The sequence below is a fragment of the Somniosus microcephalus genome, chromosome 18 (assembly GCF_052327205.1).
Source record: "Somniosus microcephalus isolate GS21.2 chromosome 18, FLI_Smic_1.0, whole genome shotgun sequence".
In the NCBI taxonomy this organism is placed as follows: Eukaryota; Metazoa; Chordata; class Chondrichthyes; order Squaliformes; family Somniosidae; genus Somniosus; species Somniosus microcephalus.
This window is the reverse complement of record NC_141004.1, coordinates 40507937-40531067: the sequence shown is the minus strand read 5'-3', so window position 1 is coordinate 40531067 and position 23131 is coordinate 40507937. Positions and strand designations below refer to the sequence as shown.

The 23131-nt window shown below is 42.6% G+C and overlaps 1 protein-coding gene across 1 annotated transcript in view; it reads right to left on the bottom strand.

Moving 5' to 3' along the window:
* Positions 1-3330: 3330 nt before the first annotated feature.
* LOC147105232 (uncharacterized) overlaps positions 3331-23131 on the bottom strand; it is a 31889-nt gene continuing 12088 nt past the window's right edge. The window contains exons 4-9 of the mRNA XM_086011383.1: positions 16576-16652; positions 14689-14768; positions 10553-10698; positions 7817-7918; positions 6771-6873; positions 3331-5839 (exon numbers count right to left, since the gene is read on the bottom strand). Coding sequence (XP_085867509.1) covers positions 5692-5839; positions 6771-6873; positions 7817-7918; positions 10553-10698; positions 14689-14768; positions 16576-16652 — 656 coding nt within the window. The 3' untranslated portion in view covers positions 3331-5691. The remainder of the gene's footprint in view (positions 5840-6770; positions 6874-7816; positions 7919-10552; positions 10699-14688; positions 14769-16575; positions 16653-23131) is intronic.

Here is a 23131-nt window from a genome sequence, read left to right as displayed (position 1 = left end):
GCTCTCTTCACCCTTTTTCGTACCCCGTCGACGCTGCCCGGCTCTCTGCCATCAGTCGGCTCCAGCCGCCGCTGCTCGGGAAGGGTCTGCTCTGGACCTGTCGTCGGTCTCTTACTGCTTGTTGTGGCTGGGGAACCAAGCCCGGCTCTCCACAGCCTCCCCAGTGAAGTTGGATCTCTGCCTGACTGCTGGGCGGTTGCTCGCAGTCGACGCCCGTGTTCCTGGACTCGACTATTTTTTTGTTTAATGGTGCAGGTAGATTCGCATCAACACTCGTCACCACTGTTAGATCATTGGTGCAGTGGATAAATAATTACACGGATGCTGTACATAAACAAATAACAGGTCTTTACTGGAGGAGGGCAATCTCTAGACTGGAGTACAGAGGCATGCACACAGCTTTATATACCGGTGTGGTTACTGCCGGTACTACAGTATACAGGAGCTGTAAAAAGTAGTTCTGACTTAAAGCACATACACTACAAATCCACCACCTGTAAGTAACCAAATTTTAAATGACTAAAAATTACTTTTAAAAAATATACAAAATTATTTTCCGAGTTAGAATGGGGTACAATAGTCAGTTCCTTAGTAAAAAAATGTTTTAAAATCATTCAAAACCTATTCGGGTCCTTGTGCCCAAAAGTTCTAGCTTAATTTTTGGAGCCTCCTCGAAGGCCAGCAAATGTGTCCATTTAGCAGAAACTCCCAATGGTGATTACTTCACCCTGGGGGTGTGGCCAGTACTGTGGGCAGGGCCTGCTTCTAGCTCTGTTTTTGAAACTTGAGCTTCAGGGAATGCAATTTGCGCTTAATGTTTCGCGATCTTTTGCGCTGGTTACGCCAATATCGGGGGAATTGCATAGAGAAAACCAGCGCAATCGAGCGGAAACTCCAGGCCTATATGTTTATTTATGCACACTCAATTTTATCTTAGCTTTTGTAAAGTCCAAGGTACGCAGCAAACTAGTAGGAAACCTATACCAGATAGAACGGTATCGAAGTCCTGAACCACAGGGGTTCTCCCGATTGCCTGCTGTAACTTTCATGGAAGATCAGTGGAAGACCCAGGAAATAGTGTAAATGGCTGAAAACAGCCATTTACAATGATTTCTGGGAGCTCTTGCTGTCTTCTATCAAAGTTACAACAGGAGACTGGGAGAACACCTTGTGGTATTTCACGATCCTGATTTTCAGTAGCACTCAGTAGGGTCATTGGATTTAGCAGCACTGGAAGAGTAGCCCTGGGCTTTGGGGAAACTGCGGTGGGGTCAATTATAATTTTTATTTAAGATTTTTGCTCAAAACAAGATTGCAAAACTCCTTTCCCCATTTTCCATTACCCCCACAGCTACATTAATTGGAATATTTTCTATCTGAAAGTGTAAACAAAATACAGCTGCCCACAATTAGCCTTGTTCTTTGAGCTTTTATCTGAAAGCTTTCAGAATTTCAGTTTGTTTTCTGTTTGGGGACTAAGCTCAGGAATCATTTTGCAGCATTACAAAAGTATCTGGAAAAATAAAATATTCTGTTAATGAATATTTAGAATTTGAAAATTATGATTAAATGTCAGCCTGCAGTTTAATGAACTGTCTGTGATGTCAGAGACCTCAGCCACCACCAAAACCCATCCCGCTGTCGACAAACTCATCACAGGTATCACGTGTGGAGCCCAATATAGATCCTTAGGCTAATTGCTAGCCATAGATATGTCAGTAACTCCCCATCTCTGTAACCTCCTCCAGCCCTACAAGAACTCTTTTCTCCAATTCTGGCCTTTTGTCCATCCCCCACTATTGGCAGCTGTGCCTTCAGCTATCCCAAACTCTGGAATGCCCTCTAAGAACCTTTTCGCATCTCTCTCCTCCTTTAAGACATTGCTTAAAAACTACCTCTTTAACCAAGCATTTGGTCACCTGTCCTAATTTCTCTTTATGTGGCTCAGTGTCAAATTTTGTCTGGTAACATTCATGTGAAGTACCTTGGGATGTTTTACTACATTAAAGGCACTATATAAATGCAAGTTATTTTTGGTTGGCAATAGTCAGAAGATCGTGAGTTCAAGTCCCAATTCAGAAACTTGAATGCATAATCTAAGCTGACACTTCGGTAGTGGGCAGTTTATTGGATGAGACATTAATCTAGGCCTTGTACACCCTCTCAACGGACACAAAAAAACTCATGGTACTATTTGTAGAAGGTTAGGGAATCTCCCAGTGTCCTGGTAAAACTTAATCTTTTAATCTACATCACTAAAACAGAATGTCTGGTCACTTATCATTGTTGTATGTGGGACTTTACTATGTACAAATTGAGTCATGTTTGCCTACATAACAGTGACTACACATGAATAGTACTTAATTAGCTACAAGCCAATTTGAGATGTCCTGAGGACATGAAAGGCACTATATAAATGCAATTTTATTTCTATTGAATAGTTTTTGAATTCTAACAAAACAAAGCACAACTGGAAGTCACCTTTTTTGACTCCCTCTTAACTAAAAACCGGTTGGTAACAATGTGAAACTTTACTTGAAAAATTCAATCTGCAGCTTGTTTTCAAATCATTTGGAAAAACTCAGAACTCCTTTTGCACCATGAAAGGGTCTACCATTCTACTTATATAAAATCAGTGATGTATGCTGGGAAATTGTGTACACTGCACTTGCTTCGACTGTGGCATTCCACATCACCTGACAGAGTAACACATCTTGGGAGAATATCAGTCCAAGTCCAAGACTTCTGAGAGAGGCGGAGGTCTTCAACTAAAAATATTAATTAACTTGCTCAAAGACAATAGTTAGAATTATTTAAAGATGTGATTGCAACTTTTTGTAATTCCAATCAAAAATTCAGGAAGTATAATGCCCAAACAATAGTAAAATACTGCAGATGCTGGAAATCTGAAATAACAACAGAAAATGCTGGAAACACTCAGCAGGCCAGGCAGCATCCTTGGAGAGAGAAACAGTTAACTTTTCAGGTCAAGGGTCACAGACCTGAAACGTGAACTGTTTCTCTCTCCATGGATGCTGCCTGGCCTGCTGAGTGCTTCCAGCATTTTCTGTTGTTATTTCAGTATAATGCCAAAGTCTGGCAAGAGAAAGATAGACAGACATCAGTTTTCAGGAAATTCTAAATCCAGTATATTATAAAAATAAATCTATTTAGTGTAGGTTACAAATCAATGGCCATTCAGTGAACTGCAGACATGCATATCACTCATTTACATTCTGGCTGAAAAACACTTTTTAGAATTCATATCATTTAACATTGTGATTTTTAAGAATCATATTTGGATATTCAGACATTCAAGAAATTCACAAGTATTGTTTTAATATTTTATTAAACTCAAGATTTTTCTTTTCTGAAAAAAAATGGGAAATTCAGTATAAAAAAGGATTAAAAACCAGTGCTCACTCATTAAAAACTGTCCTGAATACTTAAATCATAGTCCTTTTATATTTTAATTAAGTATTAATATTTGAAAGGAATACAGTGGGCCATTTCTCTCTTTTCCAACTAAAGCCTCCATCCCGGTATCAGTAAAGGAAATGGAGCTAAGCTGGCCTGTGAAACCAGTAAAAACATGCATATCTAAAAATAATTAATAGATTTCAATTACTGTTTTCATTTGTAAGAAGTCTAATTTCCCTATTGGTAGAATTTTGGCACATTGTGAGCACAATCCTCTAAATTATACACAAAATATAAACAACGAAAAGATTAATTTATATACGGATTGTGAGACACTGTAATATGAAATATTTTACTTAATAAGGAGTATTTTTAGTCCATGCACTATTATGTTTTAAGATATGTAGATCCTAATTTAATTACTTATTTCTTCATGCAAAATAAAGTTTTATAAAATCTAATTTTCAAAGCAGATTTGTCATTATGAAACTCTGAAACTTGCTGCCCGCTGTATTTTTCATTACCAAATACAGGAAACTTTGGTTTATCTGGAGGTTGTATGTCCGGAAACCTCGATCTACCGGCAGAAATCAGGAGCCGTTTTGTTAGGTTTTTTTTCTTCTCGTGGCTTTGTTTTCAACAGTCAGGCTCTGGAAAGTCTCTCTGAAGCTGTTGCTAAGCTACAGAGACGCTTCCAAGGTACAGGCTGACTGTTTACAAGCTGTTGCTAAGCAACAGTGTTTGTTGTCAGATACAGAGATGAAAACCTCCATATGCTTCAACATTAACTTTGTATGTCCGGCAGTTTTGATAGATCGGCAACAGCTCGGTCCCGTCGGTGCCGGATATAACAAAGTATCCTGTAGTTTTCCTAAATACTGCTTCCAAATAATCTTTATCTAATATGTTAAACTCTTAAGTTGCATATATAAAATATGTTAATAGGCATTTGTTCAGTCATGAAATTGCAGCTCAGCCATCCATTTTGATATCCTATATGTGAAGCTGCTTTCATCTTTTAAAGAAAGAACTTGCATTTTAAGAACTAAAGCCAAACAAAACTGACCTTATGGAAGAAAATATATTTATAAATACTCTAGTCTACTTAACTTTAGAGATGTACTTTACATAATTGCTGCTGATAGTTCAAAAACAGAAACAGGGCAGATTGCAGGGTAAAGAGGGGTAGGTTAGATAAATAGATTTCAACATATCTGGGTCTGTTTGAAGAATTAGCAGTATTGCAATTTCAATCAAATTTGTATGCAGCTTAAAGGGAAAACTGGGGTGGGGAAGATTTCCTTGGTGTACTGAAATTGTAAACCTGTTTATAAAGAATATTTTTGTTTACATACCACAAAAGGAAATCTACCCCCAAATGTGTAAAATATTTTAAGCAAATGTAGCACCTTATATACAAGAGACAAAGTTTCTGACAACAAGACATTTGTTTTTACAAAGTCAGTTATAAAGCAAAATGAAAGATAATACAGCATGGAATCTGAATTTGAACAAGCACTTAAAAACCATGGCAACCATAATTAAAGACCCCTTAAATGGAAGGACTTGTTCAAATCATTTTATTGTTGTCAGATTTAAAGTATTTCTTTCCCTAGCTCTTTCAGATATCCATGTACTATGCACATCCCCTGACTGTGATAAGAGGCAAAGTATCTGCTTCCCTATCTCTACCAATTTTAATAAATATGGGCATGGAGCATAGTGTTTCTGTTACTTGACCAGTAATCCAGAGGCCTAGACTAATAATCCAGAGATTGAGTTCAAATCCCACCAAGAGAATTTGAATTTAGTTTAAACTGGAAATAAAACCCTGTTGGATTGTCACTCGTGTTCCTTAAGGAAGGAAACCTGCTGTCTACTCGGTCTGGCATATTTGTAACTCGAGTCACACACCAAAGTGGTTGACTCTACTGCTCTTTACAGTGGCCTAGCAAGCCACTCAGTTGTATTAGGGATGGGCAATAAATGCTGGCCTTGCTAGCAATGCCCACATCCCAACAATGAATAATAATAATTTAAAAATCTGCAAACAGGCATTACAAGCTGCCCCAGGGTATCCACTGTTTCTCTCCCTCGGGTAGTGCTTGCCACTTGCCTCCAAATGAACTAGCCAAGATCAATTGCTGTGTGGGGAACTCCAGGCACACACACATATTTGTGCACTGCCTGGCGCAGGGTGCTAGTTTGCCAACACACTGCATCACCAGGTTGGCTCCTAACTTCCCTTTGCATCTTACATCAAGTTATTTATCACATTGAGTCACAGACGGATGAAGGCTGCGTCCACTTCCAAACCAGGAAATCCTCTCCATTTATTCTGCGACTCTCTGTACGAATCCGGGACTCATTAGCTTCAAGAAACTGAACAGCCCTCTGCCAGATCTTCTTCATCTTTTTCCTGATGCAATAAAGTTTAAAAATGTAAGTTTTAAAAGTCCAATATTAAAATTCAATTCCTGTTTCAAAGGAAACGCGCGACAAAAAAATAATGAAATGAGTGTCTCAGATAGATCTTGTTGAGGCAAAATAGATGTAGAATTGTAGGGCTTGGCATACTCTCTGCTCTGAGATACTGATTTCAATGAACCACTTCTACTAAGATTTTTCCTTCTCCTCACTTGGGTAGTGCCATGTTACTGCTTTGGTATGGCTGACTGAATGATGGCTATGCAGAGTTGGTGATCAACCTAGGACAAGTTAAACTATCTCGAAGTGAGAGCGATATTCTTGTACACAAAACAAAGAACCTTGAATGTGATTTTCTAGTTGACTGGTAGGCAGGAAATATCACCAGTAGTAGGAAGGAAGGAAGGGGGCAGGGAAGTTTGGTTGCCAAAGTACCAGCAGTTTTTTTTACTTTCTTGGTCAGTATCACAGTCAAAGAAAAGGTTGGCTTTTAATCTGCTGCAAAAAAGTGAACAGCACAGTAATTAATATTCTAGTGTTTTCTAGTGGTGGTTGACAACAATAGAACATTTGTAGCATGGAAAGTCTGTCCGCACTAGTAGCATAAATTAAACTGTCACTCACTACCAAAAAGGATACTTCATTTTGGGGCGGTAGCATGAGTATTTGATTTTGGTGCAGAAATACTGCTCCATTGCTGATGAGGTTAACTAGTTGGAAGCAATGTAAGATAAGTTCTGGATGATATTTAGCCGATTTAAATATTGTAAAGCAGGTTAAAATAATAAAAAAGTTCCTTGAGAAAATAGTACAAGTTGGAGCTACGACAGTATGGAGATCAATTTGTTTGTGTGTGGGGGTTCAGAAAGAATGGCACATCACCAGTCATACAGAACTCTTCCTTGTAATTGTAACAAACACACCTGTCCTTAGGTTGAATTAGGGTGTCGCGGATATGGGGGACGGGTACATAAGGTGCGAGTTCCAAATTCTTTTCCCAGTCTTGATTGTGAGCACGAATGACAGCTGTTTTGAAAAATAAAATGAAAATAGATTGAGTTTTATTTGTGAACCTAACAATCTGATAACCATAGACTGCAATGTATGTACACATATTCATAAGACAGAGAGCCCAATTAAATCTATCCTGCTTTTTTAGCCGAAAGACACCATCTGATGCGTTAGTATTGACTATTTGATGAAATACAGTCCCATGCTGGTTGGTCAACCTTGAATACTGACCCAAGTGGTCATTTTGCAGGTGAAACTCTTGACAGTGGGTATCAGCAAGGTATTCAACTCTGTGGGAATCAAAGCCAAGCCCAATCATATCCTTACTGGATATTCACATAAACCCACTTCGAGGAAGGATCCCTTGGATGGTAATAAAAAGCGGGAACCCTAGCCAATTCTCTCCCATCCCAACTTAGAAGCACTAATTCCAAATGTAGTGACTCTATTGCTGCCTGGATGAGATCAGGTATCTCTCACTGACCTGGTATTGAACCTAGGACTTTCCTGGTCGGTAAGGCTGATTGGATAAGCTTATTGAGTTATCAGAGCAGCTTTCCAAAATGCTTTTAAAATAAGTTAGAAATATCATTTGATTTGAATGTTCAGTTTCACAACTATATTGGGAGTAACCTAATTTGCTGTCAGCTACTGAACAGAAAGAAACTATTTTCTTGCCACTTTAATTCTGTACAATAACCCAGAAGTGTGACATTACTGCTGTAAGAGTCTACAAATTTTAAGTGAGGAACAGAAAGCATGAGAGAAAGAGCATGGGTGCATGTGTGCCAGTCATAAAACTAACACACCGCCTGATAAATTCCATGTTGCATAGCATTTATCTGAACACATGCACACATGATCAATAACCCACAAATCCAAACACTGGCAATTTTAGCAACATGCCATACAGATTTTATATATATATATTGTAAAATTTATAAAAATCATATAGTACCTATGATTTTGTTCACCATTTCATACACAGCTTGTTGTCGTTCTTCCATTTTCCTCGACTGGTACTTTAGAAGTAGCAACATAATCCACAAGAGGCTTAAAACTTTATAAAAACAGAAAAGTTCATAAGCTCACAAATTATTTTTTCTAGCTTTTTATATTAAATTATTTAAGCAGTGTGTGTTCTACATTAGGAATGAATTTGAAAGATCCAACTCTGGCTTCCTGTGTCTACTTCCTCCCTCTGCTCCGCCGTCCATATTGCAACCTTCAGCTGTTCTGTCTCTACTCTCGGAAACTCCTTCCCTAAATCCTTCTCTCTCCTTTAAAAGCCTCCTCAAAACCTTTCTTTAGCCACACTTTAGGTTATCGCTCCAAACACTTCTACTGCTTAGGATTACAGGTATTATTCAAATGTATATTGCAGCATCAGTCCTTGCAACAGAATGCATGGTTTCAGAGTTTTATATAAAACACTACATGCAATAGTTAATCTATGGCTAACATAAGCAACAGTGGTCAAAATCATCAAGGACTTGCATATTTCGAGGACATTCAGCTGGATTTAGGGTTTTGAGGAGTCTTTTAAAGGTGGAGGGATTTAGGGAAGGAGCTTCGGAGAGTAGAGCCAAGAAAACTGAAGGCTGCGATACGGACATGACAACAGAGTACGATAGTGTAGTGGTTATGTTATTGGCCTAGTAATCGAGAGACTTGGACTAATAATCCAGAGAAAACAAGTTCAATTACCAACAGTTTGAGAATTTGAATTCAGTTTAAACACAATCTGAAAATAAAAACCTGGATTGTTGTAAAAACCTAACTGGTTCACTAATGTCTTTTAGGCAAAAAAAACTGCCATCTTTACCTGGTCTATATGTAATGGTTGGGGTTGGTTTTACATATTAATGCTGTAGTCCACTGGCAGCAGTGAAGCACTGGTGTTTAAGTCTGTGCTTAGCCAGTCAGTGGACTATAAGTGTGCTTTGTTTATACTACAAATGAAGTCTATTTAATTCGTTTAAAACAAGGAGCAGCCTCAATAGGATTAAAAGAACAAACTTGCATTGTATAGTGGTTTTCAAAACTTCAGGATGTCCCAAAGTGCTTCATAGCTAATAAATTTTAAATTATAATGAAACTGTTGATTTGTAGCAGCCAACGTGCACAAGCAAAATACCACAAACAGCAACAAGATACAGGAAACTTTCTGGTATCCGGCACTGACAGGACCGAGCTGGTGCCATACCATCAAAACTGCCGTAGAAACCAGCGCTAATGTTAAAACATACGGAGCTCCGTGTGAATCAACAAACCCTGTGCTTCAAAACAGTCGGCCGCAGCTTAAAAGCGTTTCTGTAGCTAAGCAACAGCTTCAGCTAGACCTTGCAGAGCCTGACTGGAAAAAAAAAAGCAACGAGAAGTAAAAAAACTTAAAGGAAACGGCTCCTGAATTTTGCCGGTAGATAGAGCTTTCCAGACATTTAACCTCCGGTTAAACAAAAGTTTCCTGTAAATGATTAGTTAATTTGGTTTTGGTCATGTGTCCAGGATAGCAGAAAACTCCCCTGCTCTTCTTTGAAAAGCGCCGTGTGATCATATAAATCCACCGGACCATGCCTCGGATTTACACTTCATCCAATACATAGCACCTCCAACAATGCAGCTGACTTTCAGTACTGTACTGAAGTGTGATTACGTGATCAAATCCTGGAGGTGGATAATCCCAAATCTTCTGACTCTGAGCCAAGAATGCTACCATTAAGCCAAGCTGACACTTTAGAGGTGAAAGTTATGTAGAGGCAGACCAGGGAAAAGGGCAGAAACAAAAAGTAGAGGAAGAATACAAGAAAAGGAAGAGTACTTTGGCCTACAGCTTATGCGCAAGAGCGCCAAAGTACTTTTAGTGATGGTATCTAGGCGCCATCAACCATCAGTTGTGGGTAATGTCATGAGTCAAAAACCTTACTAATTACTGAGATTACCCATTACTTTATATATCAAAACTCAGTCGATTTATTGCTAAAAAGGTGATTTTACAGAGGTTTTGCCACAATAATCAAATTATAGAGGTGAGGTGACATGCTAAATTATAGGCTTGTTGCAATGAACATCAGAATATGATCAGTTTTTTATTCCATGCATAAAGAGTTAGTTGGAAAGGAGTTTCAAACACAAAACAATTTAAGCAATAAGTAATTAGGGAGGGAGGGAGGAGCTGACCCCATTATTGGGAGGTGGTGGCAGGGAGGCAGGAGCTGATCCTGTTGTCGTTGGGGTGGGGAGGGAGGCAGGCGCTGATCCCGTTATTGGGGAGGGGTGAAGGAAAAAAAAAAAAACCCGGCATGGACTCGATGGGCCAAATGGCCTCCTTCTGTGCCATTATGATTCTAATGAAGATATGGTAACCTTCTGAAAATAACAAATGCATAATATAAAGCAACTGTACATTGTCCCATATATCATATCCACAATGCAACAAGCACAAGATTTAGATTCACAGAGCGATTCCTGTGAGTCCCTCATTAGAGTAGAAACTGCTACTGCAGACACAGTAACCCGAGTGCTCCTCTTATCTTGTATTGTGATCTTTTTTCAGCGATTATCTTTTTAAGGATTATTACCAAATCTGTCATTGTTCTTGGCCTGAGACACCTTCAATTACTGTGAGGCTGATCATTTAAAAATCTAAAACAGTAGATTACATCTACACAGATTAACATTTCCAATGACTTACTCAAGATAAACATCAACATTCTGTTAAGAATAGTAAAAAATGCATGACGGAGACGACAATACAAATTCATTTGTGGACGGGTAGATTCAAGGCAGGTCACCTGGTCCACTGAAATTACTGCTGCTTCAGAGTTTTCACCAACTAACCTGTAACCAGACATGCAAAAGGATATACACTGATAAATAAGGAGCTTTCTTCAAGGGCATGGTTGCAAATGTCCCTATATTTTTAAATCACTTACACATCGAAAAAAGTGATTCAAGGCAATTATTTAAATCTGACAGTGACAATCTTTATTAAAGATCACTACCAAATGTGTTACTGTACTTTGCCCGAGAGGACCTTTAATTGCAAGACCATGAATTATGAGGTCATCTCAATCAACTCACTGCTTATACTAAATATATCAAGTAACTTTGGCATAACTTTAATCAGAAGCTTCTGCAACATACCACTTAGAGCATATAGAACAGAAACCACAGTAACGATATATAATGGAAACCATAGTAATGATTTCTTAAAGTTGCTAATACTTTCTTCCATTCCAACTTTAATTATGAGCATTCTTGGTCAAAATAACCAACTTTGTACCAAAAAAAAGGCCATCAATAGTTTTTTTTGGAACGAAGTTAATACTCAAACATCTTTAAAATACTGTCCATACTTTGCCACATGGTTTGACCTCTTTCATAAAGCTGTAATCTTTCTGTTTCTAATTAAGGAACATCAGTATTCAAGAAATAAAAGAGGTTTCATGATACAGTAGTACAAAACAGATGTTTTTTTTTTAAATGACAAAAAGAAAATTCACATCACCAAATTTTTTGCCTTGTTACCTCATCAACCAATGCTGATTGTGATCCCACCAGCAGAAGGTACACGTAAGCAGTGGGGGATGACTCACTGATTTCTCAGTAGGGATGACTTACTGATTTCTCTTCCTTTCTGTGGGAAAGCATTTTAGTTGGACATAAGGCCTTCCATGAAGGCAGGGTCTCAAATTGACAACATGCTGTGCGACAAATCTCAGGTTCAAACCCACATCCTACCATTCCACCAACCAGTATTGCTGAACACCAATGCACCTTCATTTAAAAAGATTGAATGGCTAAAAAAGGGAAATGAGCCAGTTTCCTACTAGCAACCCATCTAAATTTACAAGGAGGTGGATTGCAATTTATTCAGAGGAGTAATGCAGTAATGTTACTTGTTCAAATATTATTGTAAAGATAATAAGCACGGTGGCATAGTGGTTAGCACTGTTGCCTCACAGCGCCAGGGACCCGGGTTCGAATCTGGCCTCGGGTGACTGTCTGTGCGGAGTTTGCACATTCTCCCCGTGTTTGCGTGGGTTTCCTCCGGGTGCTCCGGTTTCCTCCCACAGTCCAAAGATGTGCGGGTTAGGTTGATTGGCTATGATAAATTGACCCTTAGTGTTAGGGGGATTAAATACGGGGATAGAGTGGGATATGTGTTGGTGTAGGGGTTACGGGGATCGGGTGGGATATGTGTCGGTGCAGGCTCGATGGGCCAAAATGGCCTCTATCTGCACTGTGGGGTTTCTGTGATTCTGTGATAATGTCTGAACTCTACTAATATGATGCTTAAGGTGCTGAGATGGTTAAACATGGTGAACAACACCAAAGTTGCCAAAACAGATTTAAATTTGGACTCTTGACATCCAGGCAAGACACTTTAACCCCATTTTGTTGTTCATAATTTGAACCCACATTCTAAAGGTGAAAAATAAGTCCTTCTAAAACACAGTCATATGGCCATAGCAGAAAATTGCTTATCCATCTTAGTGAAATTGTGTTAAGGTGACACTTCTCTTGTGAAATTTGCATGTGAAATAATTGCAGTTTTCAATAAGCTTCTTTCAAAAGAAATAAAGAATGAGATAAAAGCAAAATTTCAAATCTGGACGGGGGGAAGAGGGGGGAAAGAAGGAGGGGGGGGAAGAAGGAGGGGGGGAAGAAGGAGGGGGGGCAAGGAGGAGGGGGGGCAAGAAGGAGGGGGGGCAAGAAGGAGGGGGGGAAGAAGGAGGGGGGGAAGAAGGAGGGGGGGAAGAAGGAGGGGGGGAAGAAGGAGGGGGGGAAGAAGGAGGGGGGAGAAGAAGGAGGGGGGAGAAGAAGGAGGGGGGAGAAGAAGGAGGGGGGAGAAGAAGGAGGGGGGGAAGAAGGAGGGGGGAAGAAGGAGGGGGGAAGAAGGAGGGCGGAAGAAGGAGGGGGGCAAGAAGGAGGGGGGCAAGAAGGAGGGGGGCAAGAAGGGGGGGGCAAGGAGGGGGGGGGAAGAAGGAGGGGGGAGGAAGGAGGGGGGAGGAAGGAGGGGGGAGGAAGGAGGGGGGAGGAAGGAGGGGGGAGGAAGGAGGGGGGAGGAAGGAGGGGGGAGGAAGGAGGGGGGGAAGAAGGAGGGGGGGAAGAAGGAGGGGGGGAAGGAGGGGGGGAAGAAGGGGGGGAAGAAGGAGGGGGGAAGAAGGAGGGGGGGGAAGAAGGAGGGGGGGAAGAAGGAGGGGGGGAAGAAGGAGGGGGGGAAGAAGGAGGGGGGGGAAGAAGGAGGGGGGGGAAGAAGGAGGGGGGGAAGAAGGAGGGGGGGAAGAAGGAGGGGGGGAAGAAGGAGGGGGGGAAGAAGGAGGGGGGCAAGAAGGAGGGGGGCAAGAAGGAGGGGGGCAAGAAGGAGGGGGGCAAGAAGGAGGGGGGCAAGGAGGGGGGGGAAGAGGGGGGAGGAAGGAGGGGGGAGGAAGGAGGGGGGAGGAAGGAGGGGGGAGGAAGGAGGGGGGAGGAAGGAGGGGGGAGGAAGGAGGGGGGAGGAAGGAGGGGGGAGGAAGGAGGGGGGGAGGAAGGAGGGGGGGAAGAAGGAGGGGGGGAAGAAGGAGGGGGGGAAGAAGGAGGGGGGGAAGGAGGGGGGGAAGAAGGGGGGGAAGAAGGAGGGGGGAAGAAGGAGGGGGGGGAAGAAGGAGGGGGGGAAGAAGGAGGGGGGGAAGAAGGAGGGGGGGAAGAAGGAGGGGGGGAAGAAGGAGGGGGGGAAGAAGGAGGGGGGAAGAAGGAGGGGGGGAAGAAGGAGGGGGGGAAGAAGGAGGGGGGGAAGAAGGAGGGGGGGAAGAAGGAGGGGGGGAAGAAGGAGGGGGGGAAGAAGGAGGGGGGAAGAAGGAGGGGGGGAAGAAGGAGGGGGGGGAAGAAGGAGGGGGGGGAAGAAGGAGGGGGGGGAAGAAGGAGGGGGGGGAAGAAGGAGGGGGGGAAGAAGGAGGGGGGGAAGAAGGAGGGGGGGGAAGAAGGAGGGGGGGGAAGAAGGAGGGGGGGAAGAAGGAGGGGGGGAAGAAGGAGGGGGGGAAGAAGGAGGGGGGGAAGAAGGAGGGGGGGAAGAAGGAGGGGGGGAAGAAGGAGGGGGGGAAGAAGGAGGGGGGGAAGAAGGAGGGGGGGAAGAAGGAGGGGGGGAAGAAGGAGGGGGGAAGAAGGAGGGGGGAGGGAGGAAGGAGGGGGAGGAAGGAGGGGGGAGGGAGGGAGGAAGGAAGGGGGGAGGAAGGGGGGGAAGGAGGGGGGGAAGAAGGGAGGGGTAGGAAGGAGGGGGGCAGGAAGGAGGGGGGGAAGGAGGGGGGAAGGAGGAGAGAAGAGGGGGATGAGGGGGTTGGGGGGGAACGAAGGAGGGGGGAGGAAGGAGGGTGTCAGGAAGGAGGGGGTCAGGAAGGAGGGGGTCAGGAAGGAGGGGGGAAGGAAGGAGGGGGGAAGGAAGGAGGGGGGAAGGAAGGAGGGGGGAAGGAAGGAGGGGGGAAGGAAGGAGGGGGGAAAAGTGGGAGAGAAGAGGGGGATGAGGGGGTTGGGGGGGAACGAGGGAGGGGGGAGGAAGGAGGGGGAGGAGGGGGGAGGAAGGAGGGGGGGAGGAAGGAGGGGGGGAGGAAGGAGGGGGGGAGGAAGGAGGGGGGGAGGAAGGAGGGGGGAGGAAGGAGGGGGAATTGTATCCCCAACCATCCATTCTTTTATGCCGTACATTTACGAAGTGGTTAAAGAATTGTTGAAAATGATAGTGTAAGAGGAATGTAGTAGAATACTATGCACAATTACAAGACATTATATTCCATTTAATGGATTCAAATGCTGTTGATTAGTTTCTGCTAGAACTCGGGAGAAAACACAACTCACTTAATCCCAAGGTCCCGTGTACTCTGAATGATCCACTGAAGTGCCTCATTAAATTTTTCTACATTAGAACCATTTAAAATCTGGGAAAATAATAAAATATAAGTGAGTAAACAACAACAACGGGCTTTTTTTTATACTTTCAAGCTATTCTGATAGACGGCCCTGTTAAAAACCTATTTTGCGATAGTCAAGATGGTAATGATCATTTTCAACGGGGAATTTCGGGCTGCAGTTAAAAAAAAAAATCGTGAACTCAAACCTAAATTTAGCATTGGACCACAGATAGTTTGAGGGTAAGATTGTCCTGCTGCCCTAGTTACCAAGCCCTGCAACATCAGTGACAAAAATCAACATTTAATGAAAATGAAGAAAAACAGTCGATACAAAATTATACAGATAATTAGCAGAAAGTGGTCTCTTATGAAATGCCATGTGCTGATGGCCAGGTGGCACTACCAAACTAGTTTCCAAAGCACCACCAATTAAGCGATTACATCTGCTTTTATACGTGCTTTAGAGGGCTGTTAGTGCTACTGGTTCTCAACATGCGGATCATTCGCAATTGCCAGCAACCCCAATGTAAACTTGCCTGATTCATTAAATAAGGCTGCTGGGAAGACCCATTATTCGGTTTTTCCAACAGCAGAATTTAGCAAGACTGGCAAATTTACATTGGGATTGCCATCGGTTATACACGACCCACGCATCAGGAAGAAGCATGTCTAGCACATCTCTAAGGGCAGTAGAAAAGCAGTTTATAAGAGGATTTAATGCCCAGAATATTCAGCCTAATAACCCTAGGGCTAAAAATGTTGATGTTTCGCTCCTTTGTGAGCCAAGAGCAAATATTGCAAAGTTGTGCATGCACAGCCCACAATTTTCCATTCATTTAAGTTAATGGACAGAAAACCACTGCCTTTGAGTGCGCCATTTCATAATGTGCACTCCTAGCATGCAGCAAGGAATAGCAAATCCAAACCCCTTAATGCCAGGAATAGAAAAATCAGACATACAGAATGGAGAAAACATAAAAACTGAAATATCATACTCGGTCAGATTTATCCAGCTCCAAACTGAAGGTAATCTTGTAAATATACTTGTAACATTTCCCTGGATAACAACACGTCGGCAGACTGATCAGTTTGTTTTAAGCATGTATTCTTCGGATTCTTGCCCACATATAGTTCCAATGGTATCAATCCAATGATAAGAGATCACCTCAGTGCAGGGGTTTGTTTGCTTATCTACCAGAATTCCCTCTAATCTTTTATCTTTCTTCTCTCCTGAAGCCAGAGACTAATTCTGAGGTATGCTTGCAGGTTTTTATGACTTATGCTTTGGTGTAAAAATAATTCTACATGAATCTTTATAGTAATTAGCTTAAGAGTAATTTTGATCATTTTCATTACATACCCCACAATGGATTCTTATTACAACTTTATTCTAATGTCACATTTCCTTTCATTAAACCAACATTCATTAAATACTAGTGAAATTGCTATGCACAATATGACAACAGTAACATGTTTGTATTTTCTTTATTTGTTCCTGGGATCTGGGCGTCGCTGGCAAGGCTGGCATTTATTGCCCATCCCTAGTTGCCCTCGAGAAGGCGGTGGGGAGCCGCCTTCTTGACCTGCTGTATGAACCTCCTTTGTCCATTATTTTAAAAGACTCATTGACCCATTTTATTTTAAATGAGTTAATGTCTCCATTAAGATGGTGGACAAAGGATTTTGCACAGCTGAATTTCACCCGTCCTTTTTTTTATTGATTTCTATTGTCATGTTCTATAGCCCAAATCTCCTGACCCTACAAGCTGCAAACAAGCTTTAACTGATTCTATTTAGCTTGAAAAATACTTTCACTTTAAAATGCGTTACTTACTGCTAAGTGTCTCTTTACATCATTGACTGGCACACATTTGCTCTTCGGTGGCGCGTTAGATCCACATTCAAATTCACCTACAAGTTCAAAAATTAAACAATTCCTTTGAAATACAGTCATCCATTTCATAACATCCAAGTGCATTTCTAAGGGAGAGCCGAATATCCCAAATTAATTGACACTTAACGATAAGCATAAATCCATTTGAATTTCTCAGCACATTCTGATGTGGACTGCAGCTATTTTAAAATCAGTCCACGACAGAATTATTTTTCAGGTAAGCAATACACAGGGAAAGTAACATCACAACCATTTTAAACAGGTTATATTTTAACAGTATACCACATTGCTGTAGTTAGAGTGATTGCAATTTGGTAAATGCTAACTGATTGACATGAAGACCACTGCAAGATAGAAACATTATGCTTGGCCTTATACAGCCACTTAAACCCCTCCCTCCTGTATTATTTTGAGAGGCCAGGTGACAAATATAACAAAGATAAACACCATTTGGACTGATGAAGCAGATAAGCTAAGGCTTTCAGTATAAAAATAAATGTACTCTTTTGGGTGAGAATACATCACTTTGGAGACTCAGTTGTACACACTGTTCTTCTGTCCATTTTCCAGAGGCACACAAATTCAGAGGATGGTTCAACGGTTCCCGAAATTCAACTAATCCACTACTTTTACATAAATACAAGAACACAGCAACTAATCCATTCAGATTGTGCCTTAAATAACTTAAAACAGTTCCATTAGCTACTTTAAATAGTAACTTAAGCAGGCAGCATATGATCAGACACAAGTTCTGTTGTGTCTGTGTGTTGATAGACACTGAAGACAGGAGTTGGTTTCATAGGTGTTTACTAAACAAAGTCTGGAGGGGAACTAACTGATACAACACAATATACAGGCTTATATAGCCCGAGTGGCCATTACCGGCATTACAGATGGGGCTCTTAAAGGCACATACACTACAATTCCTCCCCTTTTAGCCAACCAGTACATAATATTTTAAGTAATTATTAATTACATGTTACAAGAAAAATAATCTACACATTGCTGCAGTTAATTAATTATAAGTCAGTCTCTCTGGAGGCTTCCTGACTCGGTCCGGATAACGCCTCGGTGGTGTAGTAGTTTCTGGTGGTGTAGTAGGTTCTTTTGGCAAGGCTGATTCGGCTTGAATGCCAGTGTCGGGTTCATCGGGTTCCAGTATCACCGGATCGGAGGTAGATATGGGTATCTCTACTTCATCGTTAGGCGTATAGAGTTGTGGTGTAGGTTGTCCCTTTTCGGATGACTATGATTTGGTCAGCATGGCGCCTTATTATGCTTTCTCCGATGTCCACGGTATACATCAGCGGTCCTAGTCGTGTGCAGATAGTTCCAGGCTGCCATTTCTCAGTACGGTAGTCCCGGGCCAAAACTTGTTGACCTATCTGGAAGGTTCTAGTTGGCCTTTCATTCATGCCTTGAAATTGCCGGTTCGCCACGTCCCTTCTGATGTTTGGCTTGATCAAATCCAGCCGGCATCTTAGGCTTCTATTGAAGAACATCATGGCGGGAGTTTGGTTTGTAACCATATGTGTTGCATTCCTGTATGCGAACAAGAAGTTATCCACCTTGTGCTGAAGTTTTATGTCTTCATTACCCATGGCCTTTATGGCCTTCTTGAAGGTCTGGACAAACCTTTCAGCCAATCCATTGGTGGCGGGATGGTATGGGGCGGACGTGTAGTGCTTAACCCCACCGTTTTTCAAGCACTTCCTGAATTCTTCGGACACAAATTGCGGTCCATTATCAGAACAGATCTGTTCCGGCAGCCCATTCCTGGCAAATATGGTCCTTAATACTGTGATGGTTTTTTCCGTGGTGGTGGAGGACATCTTTATTACCTCCGGCCACTTGGAGTGTGCATCAACCGCGATTAAGAACATTGAGTCCATAAATGGACCAGCAAAGTCGATGTGTACCCTTTGCCAGGGAGATGAGGGCCACTCCCATGGATGTAGAGGGGCTTGGGGCGGAGCGTTTTGGACCTTCTGGCATCCTAGGCAGCTCTTGGTCATTTCTTCGATGTCTCCATCGATACCTGGCCACCATACAAACGCCCTGGCTAGGTTCTTCATTTTCACTCCACCCAGATGCCCCTCGTGAAGCTCCTTTAGAACTTTATCCTGGAGTTTGGGTGGAATCACCACTCTGGATCCACACATCAAGGTTCCTCGGCACACTGACAGCTGTTCTCTTCTTTGCGAGAATGCTGGCAACAGTGGTTCGCCATGTGCTGGCCATCCCTTCACTGTTAAATCGTAGACTCGTGAGAGAGTCGGGTCATTTCTAGTTTCCCTTTCAATGGCAGAATTTGTTACTGGTAGACATTCGACTATGGTAGAGTGGAAAATCTCCACTGGGTCTACGGTAGGTGCTTCTTCTACTGTTGGCAACGGTAGGCGCGATAACCCGTCAGCATTCCCATGCTGTTTTGATCCTTTGTATTCTATGTTGTATTGGTGTGCCCCTAGAAAAAGGGACCACCTCTGTAGCCTTTGCGCTGTCATAATGGGAACACCCTTTTTAGGGTTGAATATGGAGATGAGGGGTTGATGGTCAGTCAACAAGGTAAATTTTTGTCCGTGTAGGTAATGGTTGAATTTCTTCACTCCCCATACCAGGCTGAGTGCTTCCCTGTCGATTTGGGCATAGTTACGCTCAGCTGAGTTCAATGAGCGTGACGCAAAAGCTATCGGCCGTTCCGAGCCATCAGGGAATTTATGCGGTAATACTGCTCCTACGCCGTAAGGGGATGCATCGCACGCCAGTCTGATTGCCAGTGATGGGTTGTAATGAGCCAAAACTTCTTTGGACGTGATTAAGTCTTTGCATTTATGGAAGGCACGTTTACAGTCTTCGCTCCATTTCCAAATTACTCCTGTTTGTAGCAGTTCATTAAGAGGGTGTAGAAGAGTTGATAAGTTCGGTAAAAAATTATGAAAGTAATTTATTAATCCCAGGAACGACCTTAATTGTGAAACATTTTCAGGTGCTGGGGCTTTTATGACCGCTTCAATTTTTTCAGGTGACTTATGCAACCCTTCCTTATTAATTATGTGGCCACAATATATTTGATTTTGGAAAAATTCGCACTTGGGGCGATTTGCTCGTAGGCCCCGTTCTCTCAGCCTAGTGAGCACCTGCTCCAAATTGGCATGGTGCTCGTTGTCGTTTTCTCCTGTTACAAGGATGTCGTCTAGGTAGCATTGAGTCCCCGGAATCCCTTGGAGGACTTGCTCCATAGCTCTTTGCCAGATAGCTGGAGCGGATGCTACTCCGAAAACCAGTCGATTGTACTGGTACAGACCTTTGTGTGTATTTATCGTGAGATTTTTTTTAAGAGGCCTCTTCAACCTCCATCTGTAGATATGCCTGTGCCAAGTCAATTTTGGTGAAACGTTTCCCTCCGGATAGTGAGGCAAAAATATCTTCTATCCTCGGAAGAGGATACTGTACCGTGTGAAGGACCGGGTTTACAGTCATCTTGAAGTCTCCACAGATGCGAATTTTTCTCTGTTCTTCAGATTTATCATTATTCAATGCTTTCTTCATGACTGGAACGATGGGTGTTGCCCACTCGCTCCAATCTATTTTGGATAATACGCCTGCCTTTTCCAAATTCTCCAGCTCTGCCTCGACTGCTGGACGAATTGCGTATGGCACCGGTCTTGCCTTAAAAAACTTGGGAATTGCTGCATCTTCCACTTTTATTGAGGCGGTGATGCCTTTCAAGGTTCCTAGTTTCTCTTGAAACACTTCTTTGGCGTTGGCCAAGATGTCTTTTAATCGTTCAGGTATGACGTCATCATCGTTTTTTTTCTTACTGGTCACCGTCAGTGCCTGAATGGAGTGCCAGTCTAAACGTATTTTCCTGATCCATTCACGTCCCAACAGCGGTGGACCACCATCTTGTAGAATGTACAAATACAACTTTTGTATTTCCTTGCCGTTGTATACAACAGGTACTTTCTGCCCCGTATATGTTTTCAAGATAATGGATGTGTCTTTTAAAGGTATATGCGGAAATAGCCGCTCGTAATCCTGTCGATTTATGACGGTCAGAGCTGATCCTGTATCTAGCTCCATTTTAACTGGGGACCCTGCTATCGTGAGGGTAACCCAAATGGTCTGGTAATCATCTTTGGCAATTACATTATGTAATTTGAGACAGCTTAGTGTCTTGTTTTCGGAGTCGCTGTCGCTCTTCTGGTCTTCGGAGCTACTGTCCGCCATCATTTGTACCTTTCTGTACTTTTCTTTATTGATTTTTTTTTTCCCTGTCGGTGGATTTTTTTTGTCCAGATCGGCATACCCGTGCAATGTGTCCAATCTTTCCGCATTGCCTGCATGCTTTGTCCTTGAACCAGCAGTCCCTCTGGTCATGGGTGGATCTGCCGCAGCGATAACATCTCTCGAAACCCTGTGTCATTTCATGGGTGCCGAAGTCCTGTGTCTTTTGTTGTATCTCTGCAGCTCCTCTTGCGGCTGCTTCATATGATACAGCCATACTGAAAGCCTTGTCCAGTGTTAAATCTTTTTCAGAAAGCAACCTTTTCTGTGTTCCTTCACTTAAGAGACCGCAGACGAATTTGTCTCGAAGATAATCTGCTAGTCCTGCCCCGAATTCGCAGTGTTTTGATAGCTTTCTTAATTCGGTGAGGTAATCAGCGTTACTTTCATTCTTGTGTTGATTTCTCTTGAAGAATTTGAATCGTTCCGCTATCAGCAGCGGTGTTGGGTTTAAGTGCTCCTGTAGGGTATTAACAATTTCTTTAAAATTCTTGTCCTTTGGTTTGGCTGGAGTGATTAAATTTTGTAACAGCCCGTATGTCTTTGCGCCCATTAGATTTAGCAGTACTGAAGCTTTTTTTTCATCTTCTATTCCATTTGTGGTGCAACATACCTCCACTCTTTCCACATATGTGGTCCAATCCTCTATCTCGTTATCAAAAGCATCAATATTGCCAGATTTAGGCATCCTAGAAATAAAATGGCGCTTCCCGCGCTTTTCTTTCTTTTCTGCAGAAAAGATACGGCGCTTCCCCGCCGCTGCTGCCGATGACAACACTGTTTCCCGCGGTTTCCGTTCTTTTTTATTTATTTATTTACAGTTGGAGACTCGTTCCCGCCGGACTCTCTCTCTAGGTCTGAACGCCGACCTGCTTGCAGCGCCGGCCGTCTCCCGAGTGCTCCCTCCCCGTCTGTTACTGCTTGCCTCCGCTTTCGCTGCTTGGCCTAGCTGTAGAGCCAGCCGCTGGAGCCCCAGCCCGATGCCCAGGAAGGATTATTGCAGTACCTGCCACCAGCTTGGCTAGCTGGTGAAACCACAGCTTTTTCTTTTTCTTGATTTTTCTTCAACTTTGGACGCCAGAGGAATCGATGTCCTTGAGGTGCTGCCGAATTGCAGGTAAGTCCGTTTCCAATTTGTTGCCACTGTTGTGTCTGTGTGTTGATAGAGACACTGAAGACAGGAGTTGGTTTCATAGGTGTTTACTAAACAAAGTCTGGAGGGGAACTAACTGATACAACACAATATACAGGCTTATATAGCCCGAGTGGCCATTACCGGCATTACAGTACACATGGGGCTCTTAAAGGCACATACACTACAAGTTCCTGTTCACTACCTCCCGTCTTTCAATGTTAGCTGCATTTAAGGTTGCCAACTCTGGTGGCACATTTACCTGGAGGTTTCATCACAAGACCTCCCACCTCCAACCATCCCACCTAGGCAAACAGCCTTGTTTCCCCATCTCCAGTATTTTTAAAACTAATAAACAAAAGTGTCCAAAGAAAATGGAAAAAAAGACACAGATCAGGTAACTCACAGGTCTGCCAAGTTAGCTCAATTTTAGCTGGGGTAACAGTAGTGAGTGCTACAACTGGCCTCATTGTTTCTGAGTGGGACAAATTGGCCAGTGCCCTCTCTCCTGATCACTGGGTGAATGTCAGGTGGCACGGAATTAGGCTTGCCTGTGAAGCCACCCAGATCAAATAGTCTGTTGAGAATCACTGTTGATGAATAGTGGCCAATTGGGCAAGATATTTGGAACTGTACCCAGAAGAAGTTAACATCTCCAGAAGAGGATGGGGCAGAAAGAGAAAAATATTACCATCTGATAGTTGCTTATCTGTGTCATTCTTAAACAGAAGGATATATCTATTTGGCACTCCCAACAGTGCTAATGCAAGTTCTGCATACTACATGTTGCAGTGATGTATAACAAGGTACTGTAAAATAAATTAGAAAATGTTTGTGAGTAGAGTAGCGCTGGATTTGTTAAAGAACTGACTTTGTAATAGATTGTTCTCTCAGACCTGAATTTAGAGTTTGATTAATGTTATGAATATATACCATGTTAAAATCTTCCAGCTTTGTTAAATTGGATGTAATTAATTTTAACACTAGTTAGCTGCATGTCACCTTATCCACAACTTTGATTAAATTAAGCAACTTAATCTCCCCTTAAACAGTAATATTCTGGTAGGTGTTAAA